The sequence below is a fragment of the Fulvia fulva genome, chromosome 1, assembly GCF_020509005.1.
Source record: "Fulvia fulva chromosome 1, complete sequence".
NCBI lineage: Eukaryota > Fungi > Ascomycota > Dothideomycetes > Mycosphaerellales > Mycosphaerellaceae > Fulvia > Fulvia fulva.
Window position 1 is genome coordinate 252,794 of NC_063012.1, and position 19,147 is coordinate 271,940.

General features: G+C 54.8%; 8 protein-coding genes across 8 annotated transcripts; 3 read left to right on the forward strand and 5 right to left on the reverse strand.

The window, feature by feature from the left end:
• Positions 1 to 135: 135 nt before the first annotated feature.
• CLAFUR5_00069 (Phosphoglycerate kinase) lies at positions 136 to 1,496 on the forward strand (the record flags this gene model as incomplete). Its single annotated transcript, XM_047899217.1, has 2 exons — positions 136 to 201; positions 300 to 1,496. 2 exons carry the CDS (start codon positions 136 to 138, stop codon positions 1,494 to 1,496), a joined length of 1,263 nt encoding a protein of 420 aa, XP_047755928.1.
• Positions 1,497 to 1,821: 325 nt separating this feature from the next.
• CLAFUR5_00070 (Putative 26S proteasome complex subunit sem-1) lies at positions 1,822 to 2,243 on the reverse strand (the record flags this gene model as incomplete). Its single annotated transcript, XM_047899218.1, has 2 exons — positions 1,822 to 1,961; positions 2,102 to 2,243. 2 exons carry the CDS (start codon positions 2,241 to 2,243, stop codon positions 1,822 to 1,824), a joined length of 282 nt encoding a protein of 93 aa, XP_047757075.1.
• A 422-nt stretch (positions 2,244 to 2,665) lies between these two features.
• CLAFUR5_00071 (uncharacterized protein) lies at positions 2,666 to 7,738 on the forward strand (the record flags this gene model as incomplete). The annotated part of the gene is made up of 2 exons (XM_047899219.1): positions 2,666 to 2,764; positions 2,846 to 7,738. The coding sequence occupies 2 exons, from the start codon at positions 2,666 to 2,668 to the stop codon at positions 7,736 to 7,738; spliced, it is 4,992 nt and encodes a 1,663-aa protein (XP_047757074.1).
• Positions 7,739 to 8,075: 337 nt separating this feature from the next.
• On the reverse strand, positions 8,076 to 8,431 carry CLAFUR5_00072 (uncharacterized protein; the record flags this gene model as incomplete). Its single annotated transcript, XM_047899220.1, has 2 exons — positions 8,076 to 8,292; positions 8,382 to 8,431. The coding sequence occupies 2 exons, from the start codon at positions 8,429 to 8,431 to the stop codon at positions 8,076 to 8,078; spliced, it is 267 nt and encodes an 88-aa protein (XP_047757073.1).
• Positions 8,432 to 8,734: 303 nt separating this feature from the next.
• On the forward strand, positions 8,735 to 10,111 carry CLAFUR5_00073 (uncharacterized protein; the record flags this gene model as incomplete). The annotated part of the gene is made up of 1 exon (XM_047899221.1): positions 8,735 to 10,111. One exon carries the CDS (start codon positions 8,735 to 8,737, stop codon positions 10,109 to 10,111), a length of 1,377 nt encoding a protein of 458 aa, XP_047757072.1.
• A 592-nt stretch (positions 10,112 to 10,703) lies between these two features.
• Positions 10,704 to 11,183, reverse strand: CLAFUR5_00074 (uncharacterized protein; the record flags this gene model as incomplete). Its single annotated transcript, XM_047899222.1, has 3 exons — positions 10,704 to 10,814; positions 10,877 to 11,020; positions 11,085 to 11,183. 3 exons carry the CDS (start codon positions 11,181 to 11,183, stop codon positions 10,704 to 10,706), a joined length of 354 nt encoding a protein of 117 aa, XP_047757079.1.
• A 264-nt stretch (positions 11,184 to 11,447) lies between these two features.
• CLAFUR5_00075 (Peroxisomal membrane protein) lies at positions 11,448 to 12,268 on the reverse strand (the record flags this gene model as incomplete). The annotated part of the gene is made up of 3 exons (XM_047899223.1): positions 11,448 to 11,607; positions 11,662 to 12,139; positions 12,202 to 12,268. The coding sequence occupies 3 exons, from the start codon at positions 12,266 to 12,268 to the stop codon at positions 11,448 to 11,450; spliced, it is 705 nt and encodes a 234-aa protein (XP_047757078.1).
• A 1,086-nt stretch (positions 12,269 to 13,354) lies between these two features.
• CLAFUR5_00076 (uncharacterized protein) lies at positions 13,355 to 18,046 on the reverse strand (the record flags this gene model as incomplete). Its single annotated transcript, XM_047899224.1, has 4 exons — positions 13,355 to 13,407; positions 13,457 to 16,387; positions 16,514 to 17,530; positions 17,581 to 18,046. 4 exons carry the CDS (start codon positions 18,044 to 18,046, stop codon positions 13,355 to 13,357), a joined length of 4,467 nt encoding a protein of 1,488 aa, XP_047757077.1.
• Positions 18,047 to 19,147: the final 1,101 nt, after the last annotated feature.

Below are 19,147 nucleotides of genomic sequence, written 5' to 3' on the forward strand. Positions count from 1 at the left end.
CCTCCAAGAAAGAGCGATTGACCTTGGTGGGGCAACTTATTCTTTTGTTTGTGACTTTACTCAATCGTATACACATTAAAACGACCAGCAACGAAGCTCACGAACAGAGTCATACACTTCTACCGTACCGCAAAGATGTCGCTCAGCAACAAGCTCGCGATCACCGACGTCGACGTCAAGGGCAAGCGCGTCCTCGTCCGAGTGAGTCGAACCAAGCTAGCTGCTCAACAAATATCGCAAACAACAGGCGTCAACATTCGCATGCGAAAATTGACTGACAAACGGGTTGTGATTTGTAGGTCGACTTCAACGTCCCTCTCGACAAGGAGACCAACTCCAAGATCACCAACAACCAGCGCATCGTTGGCGCCCTCCCAACGATCAAGTACGCAATCGACAATGGCGCCAAGGCAGTCGTCCTCATGTCCCACCTCGGTCGTCCAGACGGCCACCCGAACCCCAAGTACTCCCTCAAGCCCGTCGCCGCTGAGCTCGAGAAGCTTCTCGGCAAGAAGGTGACCTTCACCGAAGACTGCGTTGGCCCAGAAGCCGAGAAGGCCGTCAGTGGCGCATCGAACGGCGACGTGATCCTCCTCGAGAACCTGCGCTTCCACGCTGAAGAGGAGGGCTCAAGCAAGGACAAGAATGGCAACAAGCAGAAGGCAGACAAGGCCGACGTTGAGAAGTTCCGCAAGGGCCTGACAGCGCTTGGTGACATCTACATCAACGATGCATTCGGCACTGCGCACCGCGCTCACAGCTCTATGGTCGGTGTAGACCTCCCACAAAAGGCCTCTGGCTTCCTCGTCAAGAAGGAGCTGGAATACTTCGCCAAGGCCCTCGAGAACCCACAGCGTCCCTTCCTCGCTATCCTTGGCGGTGCGAAGGTCTCGGATAAGATTCAGTTGATCGAGAACATGCTTGACAAGGTCAACAGCTTGATCATTTGCGGTGGTATGGCCTTTACCTTCAAGAAGGTGATGGACAACATGGCGATCGGCAACTCCCTCTTTGACGAGGCCGGCAGCAAGAAGGTCAAGGAACTGGTCGAGAAGGCCAAGAAGCAGAACGTCACCATCACTCTCCCCGTGGACTACATCACCGCCGACAAGTTCGCGGCTGATGCGAAGACTGGATACGCTGAGGATAAGGATGGTATCCAGAACGGCTGGATGGGTCTAGACTGCGGCGAGAAGAGTATCGAGCTGTACAAGAAAGCCATCGACGACGCAAAGACGATTCTCTGGAACGGTCCCCCGGGTGTGTTCGAGATGGAGGCGTTTGCGAATGGTACCAAGAAGACTATGAATGCGGCTGTGGAGGCGGCGCAGAAGGGCAAGATCGTGATCATTGGTGGTGGTGACACGGCGACTGTGGCGGCGAACTATGGGGTGGAGGATAAGTTGAGCCATGTTAGCACTGGTGGTGGTGCTTCACTTGAGTTGTTGGAGGGTAAGGATTTGCCGGGTGTGAGTGCTTTGAGCGAGAAGTCGTAAAGACAGGGTAGATTGTGATGATGGGACCATGATTGTTTGGTCGTGGATAGCTTCTTGCTCATTTCTGCTTTCATAGCAGTATGCTAGCCTGCAACATGAACTGGCTTATCATGTTCATACCTATGCCTACGCCTCACGCCTCATTCCGAGCTATTCTGTCGTCCCCCGTCGATGCCCTCAACGTGGAGCGTGAAGCGTGGAGAGAGTCGAGGATTCTACGCCACACGCCGTACGTGCGCTCATCATGCTTCCGTGTCCCATAAACACAGCATCCTTTTTGCTTTATGCATTTCATATCACCGCCGGCTGCATGTCCATAGCTCCCTCAATTCTTCCCCATCTTCTTCAACTCCTCCTTCAACTGCACGCTGAAATCATCCGTCGTGTCGTCGTCGTCCCAGCTCTCTTCCCATAAATGTGTGCTGCCTCCTGCCTGTGCGCCGACTTCTTCTTCTTTGGTCCAGTCTATGTTTGATCGTGTTAGCAGGTTGTCCTAACAATGATGGAGGTGATGCTGAGGTGAGTGATCCTCGCAAACTTGATTCCTCGCAAGCTTGATTCCTCGCAAACTTGACTTCCTCGCGAGCTCGGAGCCGGAGACATACCTTCTACGGGAAAGTCCTCAAACTCATCGTCTTCCTCGAGAGCTGTGGGTTTCTGGGGTTGGAGAGGTTGTGATTTGTCGGTGGAGTCGGAGACGGTTGCTTGGGTTGTTGAGGTGTTGTTGGAGGTTGAGGCGCCGGACATGGTTGTGGTTGGGCTCGTGTGGTGGTTTGGGTGAGGTTGTTGATTCGGTGTGGTATTGGAGTGTTGTTCGGGTTGGTTTGGAGGTGGAAGGGTTTGGATGGTCTGAAGGTGGAGGGGTTTGGTGAGGTCGTTGATGTTTGTGGTTATGAGAGCTCTCGTTGATGGCGACGGAAGCGGTTTGACCGAGCTTTGTGACACTTGATACAATGACTTTTGGCCGTGCTTACTTCACAGCTCAAAGGACACGCATGCCTCTGTTACATAGTTCTATTCACCACAACATTAACAGCATATATTGAACACTTGTCACGGCTGAGCACGCCTTGCTAGTCTCGACCCATCCTCTTCGCTATGGTAGCGGTTTGCTATTGCCTCATTCTACCATGATATCCCGCGTGGAAGCTGCTTGAATCACATTCAAGATGAGCGCGACATTGTTCGCCAACGAGCTTTCCAACCTATCATCCGAGGCGAAGCGTAAGAATACCGACCTACGGACCGCAGCGGATAAAGCATTACAGGTAGGTCCCGCGCGTCCAGCGCCAGAGTCCAGATCGCTTGGACGGCCTCGCAGGCTTAGGCAATAGGCTGAGTGTAAGTAGGAGCTCAAATCCCTTCCCTCGACCTCAGAAGCACAACTTGCTGCTGACCTTAGCCGACGACCAAACTTCATTGAGCCATTTCTGATCGCCTGCAACACGAAGAATGCCAAGTTCGCTGGCAGCGGCATAGTATGTCTGCAGCGACTCGTGATCTCGAAGGGACTGCCGAAAGCACGACTCCAGGAAACTTTGGGAGCCTTCAATGCGTGCACAGATCTTGGTCTCGACATTCAGCTCAAGATATTGCAAGCGTTGCCTTCGTTGCTACAGAACTATGCTGCTGAGCTCGAAGGTGATTTGTTAAGCAGTGCGCTGCAAGTATGCTCGTCTTTGCAGACAGCAAAAGCTTCGACCGTCAGCGGTGTAGCTGCAGCTACACTGCAATCACTCATAACGAGCGTGTTCGAGAAGGTCGAAACAGAGGACTCCAACGCCGAGAACATCGCCACAACAGCGGAGATTCCTGGCGATGATGGCACGCTTCACCTTAGACCGGCCGCATATGATGCGTATCGGGTGCTACGAGACCTGGCACTGGCAGCGGACAGTCGAAGCACCAAGTTTGTGCAATTCACCTCATTCTCCGCGGACAATGGTCTGGAGCTGATCTGGTCGTGCATCGACTCGAACCCGGAGCTGTTCGGTGCTCACGAAGAGCTGATGTCAGTCGTACGTTCGAATGTACTTCCGCTCGTAGTGAGAGCATTGTCAGAAAGGTTGCCTTTCTCTACGACTGTGCGGAGCTTACGACTGCTCGGTATGATCCTGGATCGATACCTGTCAAGATTTGGTGGAGACTGCGAAGTCGCCCTGAACTTATGTACCCAACTACTGGAGCCGGATGTCGCGCCACTGTGGAAGCGCTCACTGGTAATGGAGCTACTACGGGACTTCTTCTCTGACAGCAACCATGTCATCGAAGCATACTCGACCTTTGATGGTCGGGAAGGTGGCAAGCCGATCGTGCAGGACATGATGTCTGCGTTTGTAAGACTCTCCACGGAAAAGCCGAGTGCGATTGGACTCGGGCAGCAGTCTACAGTACCTACTGGTCCCTCTGTGCAACGAGACACAATCAACGAAGAAGTAGCCTTTGATGCAGCCGGTATGGCCGGTGTCATCAGCTCTGCTCTCGGTGTTGCTGAATCCAATGTCGCTGGGATCAGCAACCAATGGAGCCTCCCCAAGGTTCCGTGTATAGAACAGCTGGACAAAAGCGACTCTCCCGCGGTACCAGAGACGTATCTTTACGCTCTGGTATTGGAGTGTCTCAATGGGCTGTCCGATGCGCTTGCAAGAACTGTGCTACCATTGACAGTGCAACTTGAACGAAGCAGAACCAAGTCTTCGAGTAGCGCTTCTGAGGCAAATGGCGGAGCTAGAGGGCGGTCAACATCGTTTCGAAGTCGGGCTGTGCCCATGAATCCGCTAGATGCGAAAGACGCACCATACGCAGGCAAAGTGCAAGCTGTGGCCGGCCTTGTCGACACCTGCTGGCCAGCAGTCTTGGCGACAGCATCGACCTTCCTGAACGCAGCCCTCGATGACCAGTACTTCAGAAACCTAATAAAGGCATACCAGCGGTTCGCACAAGTGGCAGGACTTCTCCGCCTCACGACTCCCAGAGACGCCCTCATGACTACTTTAGCTAAAGCTGCAGTGCCGCCGCATGTCTTGAGCGCTGCCACCTCCGATACCATGAAGTCGCCAGCAACAGAAAGTCCTCGGGTCTTCTCGAACCCAAGAGGCTTGCTTTCCGTCGACAGCTTCGTTTCGCAGGCGTCGTCTATGTCAATTGACAGTAGCCGCAGGCAGTCGATAGACCATGCACGGCCAATCCTGACAGTCAGGAACTTGCTTTGTCTACGAGCACTGTTGAACCTTGCCATCGCTCTTGGTCCAATACTTGGTCGTGCGTTCTCTGTGATCGTGACTGCGCTTAAGCAGGCAGACATGGTATTGAGCAGGACGACACCACAACAAATGACTCGGCAAGCGTCTCAAGCAGGACATCGGGCATCCGACGATCCAAGTGTCGTACAGGCGTTCAGCTCTGAAGTCGGTGCAGTTGAAGCTGCTGCTTCTAGACTACTGGAGAGCACTGCTGACTATCCAGATGATGCGTTCCTCGTGGTGCTGCAGACTTTCTGCCAGCTGCTTCACGCACGACCATCTCAAACATCATCTCCATCTGCTTCACCACGACCAGACGCTACACCACCAGGAACACCACTTGCGGCGCGAAGAACCTTTTCTGGGCTTCCAGGCCTGTCTTCATTCGTCGAGCTCCAGTCGCGAGACTATCATTTCGTGATCCCCAAGCTTGGAACGTTGGCAGAGCTCAACATCGCTCGGTTCGTCGCTTCAGATGATCCGGACTCAACAGGTTGGACTGTGCTGATAGAGGAGCTCACCTCAACTGCAAAGTCAAACACCAGCCCGCGCGATGCACGACGGAGCGCAGCCAACGTCATGACCAAGCTGGCGGAGGCGACTATTGCTGAGGTTGCGAAGGAAGATCCCGACGACAGGGCTATGGTGCAGCGTCGTGCCTCAGCATCGCTGCTACAGCTTGTTGATGAGATCTACCTAGAGCAGAGTGAAATGTCCAGTGTGGATCTGGAAGTCCAGGGCCAGGTCATGGAGTGTCTACGGTCGATCCTCGAGCGTGGCGGAGAGACACTTGTTGCTGGCTGGAACCGCATCGTGGCCATTCTGAGTGCTGCATTCGAACACTCCGGCAGCCCGAACCGCGGACTCGAAGACGAAGCTGCACATATAGACTGGCCACAGGTGACCTCAACCTTAGTATCAGCACAGATCGGGCGAGTGGCTTTTGCAGCCACGCAGCTCGTATGCTCGGACTTCTTGAGTTCCGTCCCAAGCAGCGTGGTGCCTTCACTTGTAGAGCTGCTACACCGCTTCATGTGTCAGAAGGACGACCTAAATGCTGCTTTGACGACAGTGACCATGGCCTGGAACGTTTCAGATGCTGTCTTCAGTCAGTTCAACGAAAAAGATCTCGACTCTCTAGTAGATCAGATTGAAGACGAAGACCTTGAAGACGCTCTTGCGAAACTACAGCATCTGCCATCAGCTCAGTGGCTGTTTGTGCTCACGCGACTACGTGACGCAGCTGGGAACACGTCGAAGGAAGTCAGGAATGCGGCTTTCCAGACGCTCTGTAATGTGTTCAAGAATCATGGCGATGAGATCCCTCCAGCGAGCTGGAAGATGCTGCTACGGTCTACGGTGTTCCAGCTTTCGCGCGTAGATTCGGCGTTGTATCATGACGACAACGACAGCGACCAAGCCAGCGATGCAGAAATGTCGAAGTCGATTCTTGACGGAACATCGGGAGTACTAGCTACGCACGTTCGAGTGATTGAGCAGATATCGCAGCTTCCCAGCCTTTGGGAGTCGTTTCTGTCAATGCTAGAGCGATACCTGGATCTCGACGTCCATCTCCTGACAGCTGGCGCCTGGTCTGCCCTGTCGAGAGTGCTGGCTGTAGCTCAAGGGCCGAAGTGGAGAGATCTCACCTACCGAACGCTTGCGTTATGGACAAAGCGCGTTCCTGTATCGACGTCGTCCGACGGTGCCACCGGCCAGAGCAACCAGGCTGCTTTTATAGCTTACACTGAAGCAGGTCAAGAGATCGCACGATTGACTGGCGACAAGATTAGCGATGCTCAAAGCCGCAATGTGCTTGAGAACCTCTTCGAGATCGTGAAGCAATCCGATGGGCCAAGTTACGACAGGGAATCTCTGTCGCCTTTGCAGACGAAAGCGCTTAGCCTACTTCGCAGCATACCAGCAAGCCGCGAGGCGCAGATAGTCGTCGCATCACGGCTCTCTACGCTACACCATGACTCTTTACCATCATCAGGTGTAGCGACTGGCCCAACTTTCGTAGCCATCGCAAGCGACAGCGTCACATGGCTCCACGACCTGGTGAAGCCCTCTGAGAACACACCCGACAGCCACGACGCACTTGTCGAAGCAGCACAGAGCCTCCGTCGCATCATCGAAGCGAAGTACGCCTTTCGTGCTGAGCGCAAAGGAGTACCTCTATGGCAGACGGCCACAACCACAGCCGTTGCACTAGCACCAGCGCTTCTACAACACGGCGAAGCCTCTTCACCAGACCTCTGGTCCGAGTACGCCAAGATCGCGAGCGGTATAGTCAAAGGCAACGATCTGCACCTCGTGGAAGATCGCCTTAAGATGCAGAACGATATGGACTTTGATATCGAGCAGTACAGGATCTTACGAGATGTGATAACGCCATACCTCGGGAGCGATGATTTACCCGTTCAGCTTCGAGCTGACTATACGAGAGCTCTTTTCGAGGCATCCATCATCCATCCCACGGAGAGGAACGAGGTCCCCCCAATTGGACACTCTCCACTAGAGAAGATCGCCAAGATCCGCCGCGGCCGCGTCAAGAAAGTACCCTACTCCTACCGCGAGGACATGTCCTACATCTGCCTCAAAGAACTCCTCGCCCTCTCCTCCCCAAACTCCACCTCCACCTCCACCTCCACCTCACACTCAAACCTAGCCCAAGCCGCAGCACCCCACCTCATCCTCCGTCTCGCCATCCCCCTCCGCGCATACATTGCCGACCAGCCGCTACGTGGCCTCAACCCACAGCCATTATCGGAGCTGGAGGAGCTGCTGTTCTGCTTTGATAGCATTAGAGACTTGAAACTGGCGCCTGATGCGCTTGGTGCTGGCTCGGGTGAGAGGGCGCATATGAGGTATTTGGCGCCGTTGTTGGTGAAGGCGGTGGCGACGGCGGGAGATCCTTGGTCGGGTACGCAGGAGGTGTTGGGGCCGTTGCAGGGGGTGTTGGGGATGTTGTCGCGGGGGGCGGTTGGGGGTGTGTAGTGGTGCTGGCTTCGGTAGGTTTATCAATCAGACGAAGTGCATGCACGCTTGAAAGCTTCATACTCTGTGCTTCAGATGGAGATCCAACGAAGCCATGCCATATCAACATCCTGCTCCAAGGTTTCGATCACATGCATCATAAATGCCTCGTCGTCATCGCTTTCTTGCTTTTGGTGGCTGTGCAGCACAACAGCCACAAACTGTGGCGGTCCAGACGCTCAGATCGTGGGCGAGCTCTGTCATCGCAGCTGTTCTGTCGCTGTAACTCCCGTCACCGCCATTCAAAGGGCCCGCCATGTCCCTCTGGCAGGCCCACGACCAGGCCCGCATTTCCGCATCACTGCCCAGCCTCGTTTGGCACATTTCTCCCCTTCGCGATGCTCACGAGATAGACTCCTGCTCTCCAGTTGGCGGCTTCTGTCGGAGCTTCCATAGCCAGTCGTGCCAGCACATCGTTGCCGCCCAACAAGTGCTGCCGATGGACGAATAGCAGAGGAACAACCACGTCCTCTCTTGGCCATTCGCTCTGCTCTAGGTGCCTACCGTCCCTCGGGCTGTGACGGGACTGGTTGCCGCTGTTACAGCTCAGACACGTCTGCAACGTGGGTAGATCGCATTGCCGTTTTGGGAACGATATACATACATCAGTACCGTTCGTTCGCGCCGGGCCGGGGCATTCTTCCTACTCGCCATATCGGCGCGAGCACTGCAGAGACATAGAACTACAAGGCGTCCTTTGTCTGTTGTCGTATATTTGGACTCGTTGTTGTCTCAGGACCGACAAAGGACCACACACCGACTTCCTGCCTCCACCCGTTCCCCTGTCTGGCCTGCGATTTGTACGTACCGCGGATTCATTACCAACCACAGAAACGACATTCACGAAACGAAACGATACGGTACGATATAGAACGAACGCTTGCTGGACAAGTCGACAAACATATATTGCAGCAACAACCATCTTTACACGAACCATTGCGTTGCTACCCCGCAGCCATGCCTGCCTTGATCAACCAGACGGTGACCATCGTCAACAAGTCGGGCAAGATTGTGAGCACTTCGAAGCATCTGGTGAACGTGTTCAACGAAGCGAAGAGTGCCTACAACGAGCGCAAAGCAGAGATCCATGCAACAAGGACGAAAGAGAGGGAGGACAAGGAGAAGGAACGTAAAGCCAGGAAACAGCTTGATGCTTTGACCTTGGAAGATGAGGACGACAGAAAGTCACAGGTTTCGCGAAGAAGTTCGAAAAGAGGCAGCGATGATGGAACGTCTGTTCGGAGGAAGCCCGTTCCCAGCCAGGCAGGCACACGACCGCCAGTCGAGCGTGGTGTATCGGACAGCTTCTATGCGAACGATCGACCTCGACATTCCACGCATCGGCCGTCACCTCTTAGGAAGGATTCTGGCTTGATCTACGACGACAACGATGACCCACAGGTCGGCGAGCTCATGAGGAGGAACACAGACGGCATGCAGCTCAAGAGCCAACGACCAACAACACCCCGCCGCAGAGCCAGCTGCGACGACATTGACATGGACCTAGCGTACGGCGAGCTCCCCCCACCACTCCCAGAATCCCGCCGCGAAGACCAACTTGAGCTAAAAGAGAAAATGAACTACCTCCAACGCCTCCTAGACGAAGGAAACTGCATGCAACACTCCGTCACCGCCATAATCGACAACCTCCAAAAGAACCCCGACGCCCTCGCAGCCGTAGCCCTAACCCTCGCCGAAATCTCCAACATCGCCGCGAAAATGGCCCCGGGAGCATTAGCAACCATGAAAGGCTCCTTCCCCGCAATCCTGGCCCTCCTCGCCAGCCCGCAATTCGCTATCGCTGCAGGAGTCGGCGTTGGTGTAACGATCATTGCCTTCGGCGGCTACAAGATCATCAAGAAAATCAAAGCCAACAGATCCGAAGAGAAACTCCTCGAAGCAGGAGGCATCCCCGCCGAAGCCGAACTCGGCCCCGTCGAGGGGCCCTTCGAAGAAGAAGACCAACTCCGCGAAATCAGCCGGATTGAACTATGGAGACGCGGCATCGCGGACGAGCAGATCAATTCCGTTGGGACAAGTGTAGATGGCGAGTTCATCACGCCCGTGGCGACGAGGACGTTGATTGAGGATGGAAGGCTCACGGAGGCGGATCTGAAGCCGCTTGATACGAGGAGTGAGAGGAGTGCGAAGACGAGGAAGAGTAGGAAGGCGAAGAGTGAGGTTAGTAGTGCGAGTAAGAGGAGTAGTGGGACGAAGGCGACGGCGACGAAGGGGAATGGGAATGGGAAGAAGGAGCCGAGTGTGTTGAGGAGTTTGTTCAAGGGGAGGTCGGAGATGAAGAGGGAGAGGGAGAGGGAGGTGGTGTATGTATGAGGAGAAGTCCACGTAATATGATTTTGTTCGACGATTTGATCTGGTAGCGTTCGAGCGTTACATATGTACAGCAGCGTCACAATTACACTTCCACGTCCACTTCCACGTCCACGTCCATTCCCCCAAGTCAAACCTCCTCCCCCATCCTCCCAAACCCCGGCACACACCTCCCCCCCTCCCACCCCAACAACACCCTGCCACCCCCTCACAGCCCTCACCCGCTCCACCGCCTCCGCCTCCCCCACCACATCCGCCATCTTCGCATCCACACCAAACAAATCCGCCTCATGAATCGCCGCACTGCAATCTCCACACGCCGTCCCCACCACCTGAATCATCAGCCTCACTACCACTACCCTCATCCAGCTCGAGAACTACTCACCATCGGCCGGAAATTCCAACACATAGCATCCAACGCACTAGCCCTGACACATCCACTCGTCCTCACACCACACAGATCACAAGCGTATCCACCGCCATCAAATGTAGCAAGGATGGCAACTGCGTCCCGAAAAAGGCGGATGTGTGCTTTTTGAGGACTACGTCTTCGCCGGAGAGTGGCTCAAGGCCGGGGATATACCCATCCAACCCTTCAGTCGTCGAGGCGTTGGAGACGTTGATAACCGGTGCTTTTCCTGTAGGATAGCTCTGCGTTTTTCATGTCTGTTCGGTCGTAGTCTACTTGTGTCCATGTGATCGGGACCTGGATCCTGTCAGCAAATCCATTGCACCACGCCCCGATAGTTGTTCAAAAGAATAGCAGACCCGTGCTTCCCGGGCAGTGGCCAGTAACCTTTTCATAAAATCAACTGACTTCGCCGCCGCGGGGTTGGAGGTCATGTTCAAGGGACTGCCGGGTGTGAAGTAAGCCTTGCAGACATCGATCAGGATGAGGGCTGGGCGTGTTCCCTGGGAGAAGGTTCGTTACTGCAGTCTCGATATGTACATGTTGTGTCTGTGTTGGATGCCTTACCCAACCTATGCGATTGCTGAAGCCAGAAGCGCGATACGAGCTCGCCTCGGCATGGTCGGCGGGTGTGCCTGCGGCGGTGAGGAGTTGGTTGACCTGCATGTTTAGTCGATGGAGCTTGTGATATGAGGCAGGAGACGCAGAAGTAGTGAGAGCCACAAAGGTCAGCAATAGTATGTCGATTCCTTGCAATACGTCCTGTAGATAGGCCAAACTCCGCATCCGCAATCGCTCTCGAAAGCCAAACTCCACACCTGCGAGTCGTCTCCACCACCAGGTTGTTTCTCTGTGCCCCTTCGTCTTTTTAGGTCAATGTGATACTTAGGTAGTCCCAGATTCAGTCTTCAGTCGATACTGTGCTCCCACTCAAGCCGTCTTCCCCCAAGCAGCCTGCAGTCCTATCAAACTGCTGATCGTACCCGCAATACCAACAATACCATCATCAAACCGTCCATAGATAGCATTGCTCGGGATGGTAATATCGCACAGATCCGACAGCAACTGCAACTGCGCAGCGCCTCGCTCCCTGTCACACACATTAGCACGTGTCACACCCTCCATCACACTCAGAACTTCATACTTCTGCAACCGCTTCTGCCCCACAACCTTCTCCGCATCCCCACTAGCCCCCTGCGTCCTGGTCACCTCCCTCATATTCCACAGCGTATACCCGCTCGCCGCAATGTTGCACACAAGCCCCACAAACCACGCACGATACGCCTCCCTCTGCAATCTCGCGCCCTGCTTCAACTTGTAAATTCCCGTCTGATCAATGTAGCACAGCGTATCCAAGCTCAAGTAGACTGCGTAACCCAGCTGACGGCCTACGGCGAGGTACTTCAGGACGGGGTCGAGCGACTTGGAGTCGGAGGCGATGGCGGCGGCTTTGAGGTGCTCGATGAATTTGCCGATTCTAATGGCTTTGCGGACGGAGGAGAATTGCTTCTTGATTGTTTCGGGGATGGCGACGGTCGAGGCCGGGTGGTTGGTGCGGTAGAGGTACCAGGCGAGGAAGCGGGAGGCGTATTGCACGGTTCGGAGGAGCTTGTCGCGGCCGACTAGATCATCATGTGTCAGGAGCGGGCAGACAAGGAGAGTTAGGTGGTAGCCGTAGACGTGCCTGTTGTCGCGACGAAGCGGTTGAAGTGAGCCACTTCTGGGTGGTAGATCAGCGCGTCTGCGACCATGATTGCGGTGTCGAGTCTGTGGTTGTTGATGATAAGAGGGGTAAGATCAGTGAATGGCAGCGCAGCAAGCCCAAGTACTCGAGGGTAGATAGATCTGTTAGACAAAGAATTGTTACGATCTCATAAACCGACTCTGTCAAGGAAAGAGTGTCAGACAGCTTCCCCAGCACAAACGGACGACACCTTCCTCATGATCAGATCCTCGCCTGCACATGTTCGGCAAGTGAATCCCATCAAACCTCGGCTGAAATCGGCGAGGCCTAGCGCGGCAGCGCCAACAGGGATAGCGAAGCAAGGCGGCCCTTGCGGAAGTCGGCAAGATCCAAGCCGACATCGAGCTTGCTGTACTGCACGCGATACTGTATCGCGCATTGCATCTGCGACGACATCAGCCATGGCGAAAAAAGGTCCGCATCAACAATCATACGCCCCAGTGAACCCAGCTAACAACAACCCACAGCGAAATCCCGCACCATCGCCGTACGCCTAATCTCCATGGCCATGACAGGCTACTACAAAACTTTCTCTCGCCCGCGTACGCATAGACCTTTGAGCATGTTGAAGTATGATCCCGTCGGTACGTTGCGCGAACCAATCTGCAGAAGCTCTTAGTATCATAGGAGGAAGCTGATGAGATGTCGGCTGCAGTGAAGAAGAAAGTGCTATTCCTTGAAGCCAAGAGGGGTGGAAAGTGATGCAGGAATACTTGGAGGAGAGATCAGAACAGAGGGCCATCGCGCTTCGATGCCACACCAATCAATCGAGCCGCCGTAGACACACCACGCGCCTACCAGGACCGCTTGGGCTACGCGGCTGAGGTTACGTCGTCAGGGCGAAGGAGAAAGGACAAGGAGAAGGAGAACGCATGCCGTCCAAGAGATGGAGATGCCATTGCAAGTATACACATGTAAGCGACGGATCACAGAGCGACGTCCAAGCCGTAAAGACATTCAGCAACGGCACGAAGGCCAGGCATAAGGCATACAAACACAAGTTCTCTGCTCAGCGACGCTCCTTAGAGCAGTCCGAAATATACTTCGTCCAATCGAAGCAAGGTGGTAGTTAGCAGTCCATCCAGCTTTTCAGCTAGCGTCTGGCCACGTTCAGCTCCTGTTGGAACCGCGCATTCATCTGGTCACCTGTCATCAGTTAGCTGACTGTCATAGAGAATGACAACGCACAGCTTACGCTTCGAAGTCGCCTTGACACCGTGAGCCGGACGGGCTGATTTGCCGGCCAGTGTCTGCATTCGAGAAGTCTGCGAGCTACCTCGGGGTGGTCCTGGCGGTATGCTGAGATCCGACATCAGTGCAGCATGCGAGTTCTCGGTGCCTGCCGGCTGAGACATGGAGCGGAGACCAGGACGCTTCGGAGTCGGCGGCACTACATTGGCTGGCTTGATACGCTTGCTGCGCTCTCGTTCGTAGCCGTCGATGACCGCGCTCTCGCTCTTGCGCTTAGGTGGTGCACGAATGTTTGTGGCAGGTTCCTCGGCCAGATCTGACTGACGGCGGGACGTGCGATGCTCCTTTCCAGAGCCGCTGTTGTAAGTATTCGAGGCACGCACTGGCTTGGCAGATGGCATGAAACCTGGGGAGCTGCTCAAGTTGGGAATGCCAGCACCGCCTGGAAAGCTTGTCGGCTCCGGAGTCTTGAGATGAGAGGAGTTGCGGCGGCTGGCCTTCTTTTGTCCGGATTCGAGGCCACGGGACCCACGCGAGCCATGCGACACGTCGCTCTGACGACGAACGAGCTTCGAGGAGCTGTTCGGCGGTGGCATGATCGGCGGCAGGCTGTTCTGCAGATACTGTGGTGCGTCCTGAGTATCTCCATAGACAGCTTCGTCGGCATCCTCATAGATCCGGAAATCAGGAGCAGTGTCACGTTGACTGGTAGCACCGTGGTTGGCAGCATGACTGGCCGCGATCTTCGACTGCGTGAAGCGGTCTTTGTGAAAGTCACGAACTGAGGGAATCACGTCGTCAAACTGCGTCTCAGGCACAACATCTCGATCATGCAAATTTGGTAGCATAGCGGGCCTCGGCTTTGGAGCTGATCTGTCCACTTCAAACAGATTGAAGTTCTCAGCTGGTGGTGACGATGTCGGGGCAGCCATGAATCCTTGCTGCGACTCCTCGACGACAGGGCCACGTGAGTTGTCCTCACCCTCTCCAGTATTTGGTCTCGCGCTGGAAGGACGTAACAGGACGGGAACAGGGATGGTACTGCCCTCCTCGATCGAGTGTGTGTTACGATTCACCCTCTTTCGGGGTCTCCTGGGCTGCTTGGCGTTCGCGGCCACATTCGGTGTGACGCCCTTGCTCTGTATACGTCCAGTTTCGTGCTCGGCTGGAGCGTTCAGCAGCTGATCAAGCTTTGACTGAAGCTCTACGACGGCAGCCTGAGCTTTGTCGCGCTCAGCCTCGGCTTGCTGCGTCTTGTCCTTCTCGGATTCGAGGATCGCTTGTTGGTCGGCACGTTCCTTCGTCCATGCATCTTCGACTTGCTGGGCGTAGGCGTCGCGCTCTTGCTCACGCGCCTTGACAGCCGATTCTGCTTTCTGCAGCCGGTCATGATGCGCTGCTTCGTTCTCCTGATGCTCGGTGTCTATTCGCAAGGCTTGTTCGGCGGCTTGTTTGAGCTTCTCGTTTGCACTTGCCAATTCTGCGCGACAAATCTCGAGCTCGTGTTCAGCTGCAAGCTCGCGTTCAGCAAATTCCGTTGCTGAGTCCGCGGCACTCTTCTCGAGGGCTTGTTCGAGCCTCTTGTTTGCACTTGTCAGCTCTGCACGGCATGTCTCGAGCTCGTGTTCAGCTGATTCCGTTGCCGAGTCCGCAGCACTCCTGTTGTCTTTCTCTGCCTCGATCTGCTTCTCCAGGGCCTTTACCTTGCCTTCCAGCTTCTTGGTCGTGGATTTTTCTTTCTGAAGCTCAGTGTTCACCTCACGTTTATCACCACAGAGAGTCTGGATCTCATCCGCTCGAGACTGTGCAAGCTCCCCGGCAGCTGTGAGCTGTACCTGCAGCCTATGCATCTGCTCGGAGGATATTTTCTTTACCCTCTCAAGTTCAGACTCTGCGTCTCGCAGCTTCTGTTGGGTTTCCTTGAGTTTTTCGCCCATTTCCTCACACTTGACCTGTTCATTTTTGAGCTTCGCTTGCTCGGTCTCGATGAACGCTCCCATTTCACTCTTGTTCTTCTCCAGAGCGTCATTATTATCCTTCTCAAATGCCGCTCGCTCGACTGCGTGGTCTTTCAGCTGCTGCTTCAAGTCGTTCAGCTCATCCTCACGACTTGCGTTCTTGGCTTGAACAACGCCCAGTTCCTCCTTTGTCGCATCAAGCTCCGCTTGCATAGTGATCAGAGCAGAAGCTTTTGCTTGCAAGTCGAGCGTAATACCCTCCACGTCGGTGGAAGATTCCAACTCAGTGATTCTCGACTTCAGCGTCGCGTTGAGCTCCTTGACTTCCTTCTCTTTCGCTTGAGCTTCAGACACCTTCGTCTGGTGCTCTAGGAGGCGTTCCTCGCTCACCCTGAGCTTCTCGTTGAGTCCAGCGATGGTCTCACGGCATGCAGACGCTTCGGCGGCGAGCTTCTCTTGATTGAGCAATTCCGCCTTCAGACTGTCGAGACTCTCCTCTATGCATGTCCTTAACACAGTGGATTGTTCGGCCGACTTGACGTCAACATGTGGTCGAGTCGCGATGGTGTCGGGTAGGCTTGCCACCAGAACTTTGACAGCAACAACGTCTTCCACGGTAGCTGTCGGTCGTGAGGTCAGACCCTGTACAGCAGTAGTGATCTTCTCCAGCATTTCGGTGACCTCTTGCTTGTGATTTGACTCTTCCAGCGTGCCATGCATCTCATAGAGTTTGTTAAGCACGGCATCGTTGTTGCTCTTCAATTGGCGAACAAGCGCTTCTCTGTCATGGCCAGTGGCGCTCAGTTGAGCTTGCAGCTGCGACCGGAGATTCTTCTCTTCGACGAGAAGCTTGTCTTTCGCGTCCAACTCTTGTCGTAGCTGCGCATGTTGTGCAGCTGCAACAGACAGCTCAGATCGAGCCTCGCTGCAAGCTTTCAACGCCTTTTTCTCGAGTTGACCGGCGTTGTCTCGAGCACCTAGACAGAACAACGTTAGCCATACTCGAACACCACGTGTCAGTGTCTCAGCAACTGTTGCTGAGATGGAGATGCAGCACGCATATTTCAGACGAAAGATGCCCTCTGCTCTTCAAATTGACTCACCGTGCGATTGCTTTAGGGCTGCATCCAGTTCAGTTATGCGTTGCTTGCACCAGGCGATCAGCTCAGCACTTTCTTTCTGACTGTCTGTGGCCCTGGATTTGAAGTAGTCAAGATCGTGCCCGAACTTATCGACGAAGGTCTTGAAAGTCCGGTACTTGGCGATCTTGCCGTTGCAAATCCGCAACTCCGCGTCCTTGCCTTGATTGTCATGTTGCAAGGAACGACATTGGTTCAGTGCAACTTGTGTGTCGTAAGAGGCTTGACCAAGCTGCCTCTTCATGGCATCCTGTTCCGCCCGATGCCGTGACTCCTGCTTGTGTCGATCCCTGTCCACCTTGTTGCCCAGCGCCAATAGCGTTTGCGACAATTCAAGTGGATCGGATGAGGGAGTTGCGTCTCGATGAATCGCAAGCGCACTGGCGTGTCTTGCTGTCTGCGGCATAGGTAGCCGCCCAGAAGTGTTTCCAGGAGTCGCATGATGTCGGATCATAGAGGGTGGAGCAAGATCTCTTGGTGGCAGCGAAGAGCTGACGGGCCGAGTTGCTGAGCGAGACAGTGCTGGCCGCGTTGGAGGAGGCGATGGCGGTGCGTTACCTCCATTTATTGCAGATTGGTCACGCAGACCTGCTGAGAGGGGCCGGCTTTTGTCTGACATAGCCATAGGCTGCATCTTACGGGGTAGAAGGTGCTCGTGCGTAGCTTCTTGAACTGCCTCACCACCGTTTGGAACGTCCTGGCGCTGCCCGCAGAAGCCTTTTTCATGTTGACGAGGTGAAAAATGGACTCCACGGTGAGCTCGGTGCTCTGTCACTGGAGTTGGATAGCTGGTGCCTCCAGTATGCTCATTATTGCGAGCGATCGATGCCTGAGCAAGTGAGGCCGGTGGTTTCTTCCTCTTCCTTGAGCTCTTCTTCGTAGTCTTGGGCTGTCCATGCACGTATGGCGCTGTCTTACTCCGACTCTCGTGGGTGAAGGGTTGATCTCTGTCTGGAGCATATCGAGCTTGCTCATGGGAGCCTGTATGCTGGTCAGCAAGTGTCATCAAGTAAACGCGAATCATGACCTACCATGTTCCTCGTAAGCAGCCACACGCTCGAACGCAGAGGCTGCACGAGCTCTATTGGCCTCGTCTTCTGCAAATTGCTGTGTCATCTGAGGCTGCACTGGCGCATCGTAGCGCTCCTGGTAGTACTCAGGCTCGTCGTAGCCACCATAATCGTGAGCCTGATACTGAGGATCGTTCGAATACTGTTCGTTCATCTCATGGTGTCCGTCATCGTAGTATGGCGCTTCATTTTGGATCCCTCGTGGATCTTGATCGTAGTCCTCGGCTGCTTCGTCCATGTCCCGGTCGTAGTTGCCGTCATGTAGACCCGCATCGGGCATCATCAGTTGCTGCTCTTCGTACATTTCGAACCGTGGCAAACGCTCCGCAGCATCGCTGATCTGTTCGATGCCGTGATCCTGGCTGTCGTTGTCGTGGTCGCCGTCATCTAGCATCTCATTGCTGGGCTCCTCGACGTGTGCTGCCATCTTGCAGGTGGACGCCAGGTAAAGGCCAGCTGCCGTCGAGTGTGAGCAGGATGGGGTGAAGGGTGTAGCTATTGTCAACGTCGAAACGGAGTGTGAAGGTGGGTGGTGGGTGGTGGGTGGTGGATGATGGTGAAAGTCATGTTCGAAGCGAAGTCGCTCATGCACTTGCCTCATTGAAAGCGCGAAGCTAGGCAGACGTGTCTTTGCACGTTGCAGCAAAGACACTCACTTACCATGTTGCAATAGACCGAAAATGTGCCTCTCTGGGTATTGCATCGACATGTTCCGTCCTACGATATGCACCTCCATCTCTTCGCATCAACACTCTCGCGGCCGCATCTTCGCCTCAGCTTCTTCCGCAGTCCAAAGCGATCGCCACGTGCTGCTTCACAACCACTTGTTCGACAGCCATAACGAGACGTCCTACCGACTCGGGTGGATTGAGCTCACGAAGGATCTCGCTCGGGTTTCCAACACTCAACCCCAAGCAAGACAGTCGATGCGCGCAGCACAACGCACCTGTGTCGGGAGTGCACGAGGTATGCCGTTCATGACCTCTTGCTCCGTGCTCCCGTCAAGACCACGATGTATTCCCAGGACTTCACGCCTCGTTCACGTCCAAGCACGCTATGCCAAGCGGGTGGGCAAGTCTGCCCATATTATTGAGGCTATACGCACGCCTGCAAGCAGCCACCAGTTTGGCATATCTCTGTCCCTGCCCATCCTGGGCCGCACAGCAAAGAAAGAGGAAGTCGCAGCTGCAGTCGGCAGTCACAATTCACATCCCTGCACCTTCCAAGCGTCCGTCCACCAATCACAACGCCCATCGCCTTACGCGCCCAACTTCTCCAAGCACACGCCATCCCGACTTCACTTTTCCACTGCATCTGCATGAGCCCCATCTCTCATTGGTACCTGCAGCAGACGACACCGCAGCCCCAGCTAAGGATTGGTCGCACTCTCGTAGCCCAGGCACGGTCACATCTGCTTCGAGCAGATCTTCGCATAGGGCGCTACCAGAATGGCGGTGCTCTCTCTGGTCACGTCGAGGGAAGTATAGTGCTCAGGTCTCCTTCTGTACGGTACGCGTTTGTTTCGTCC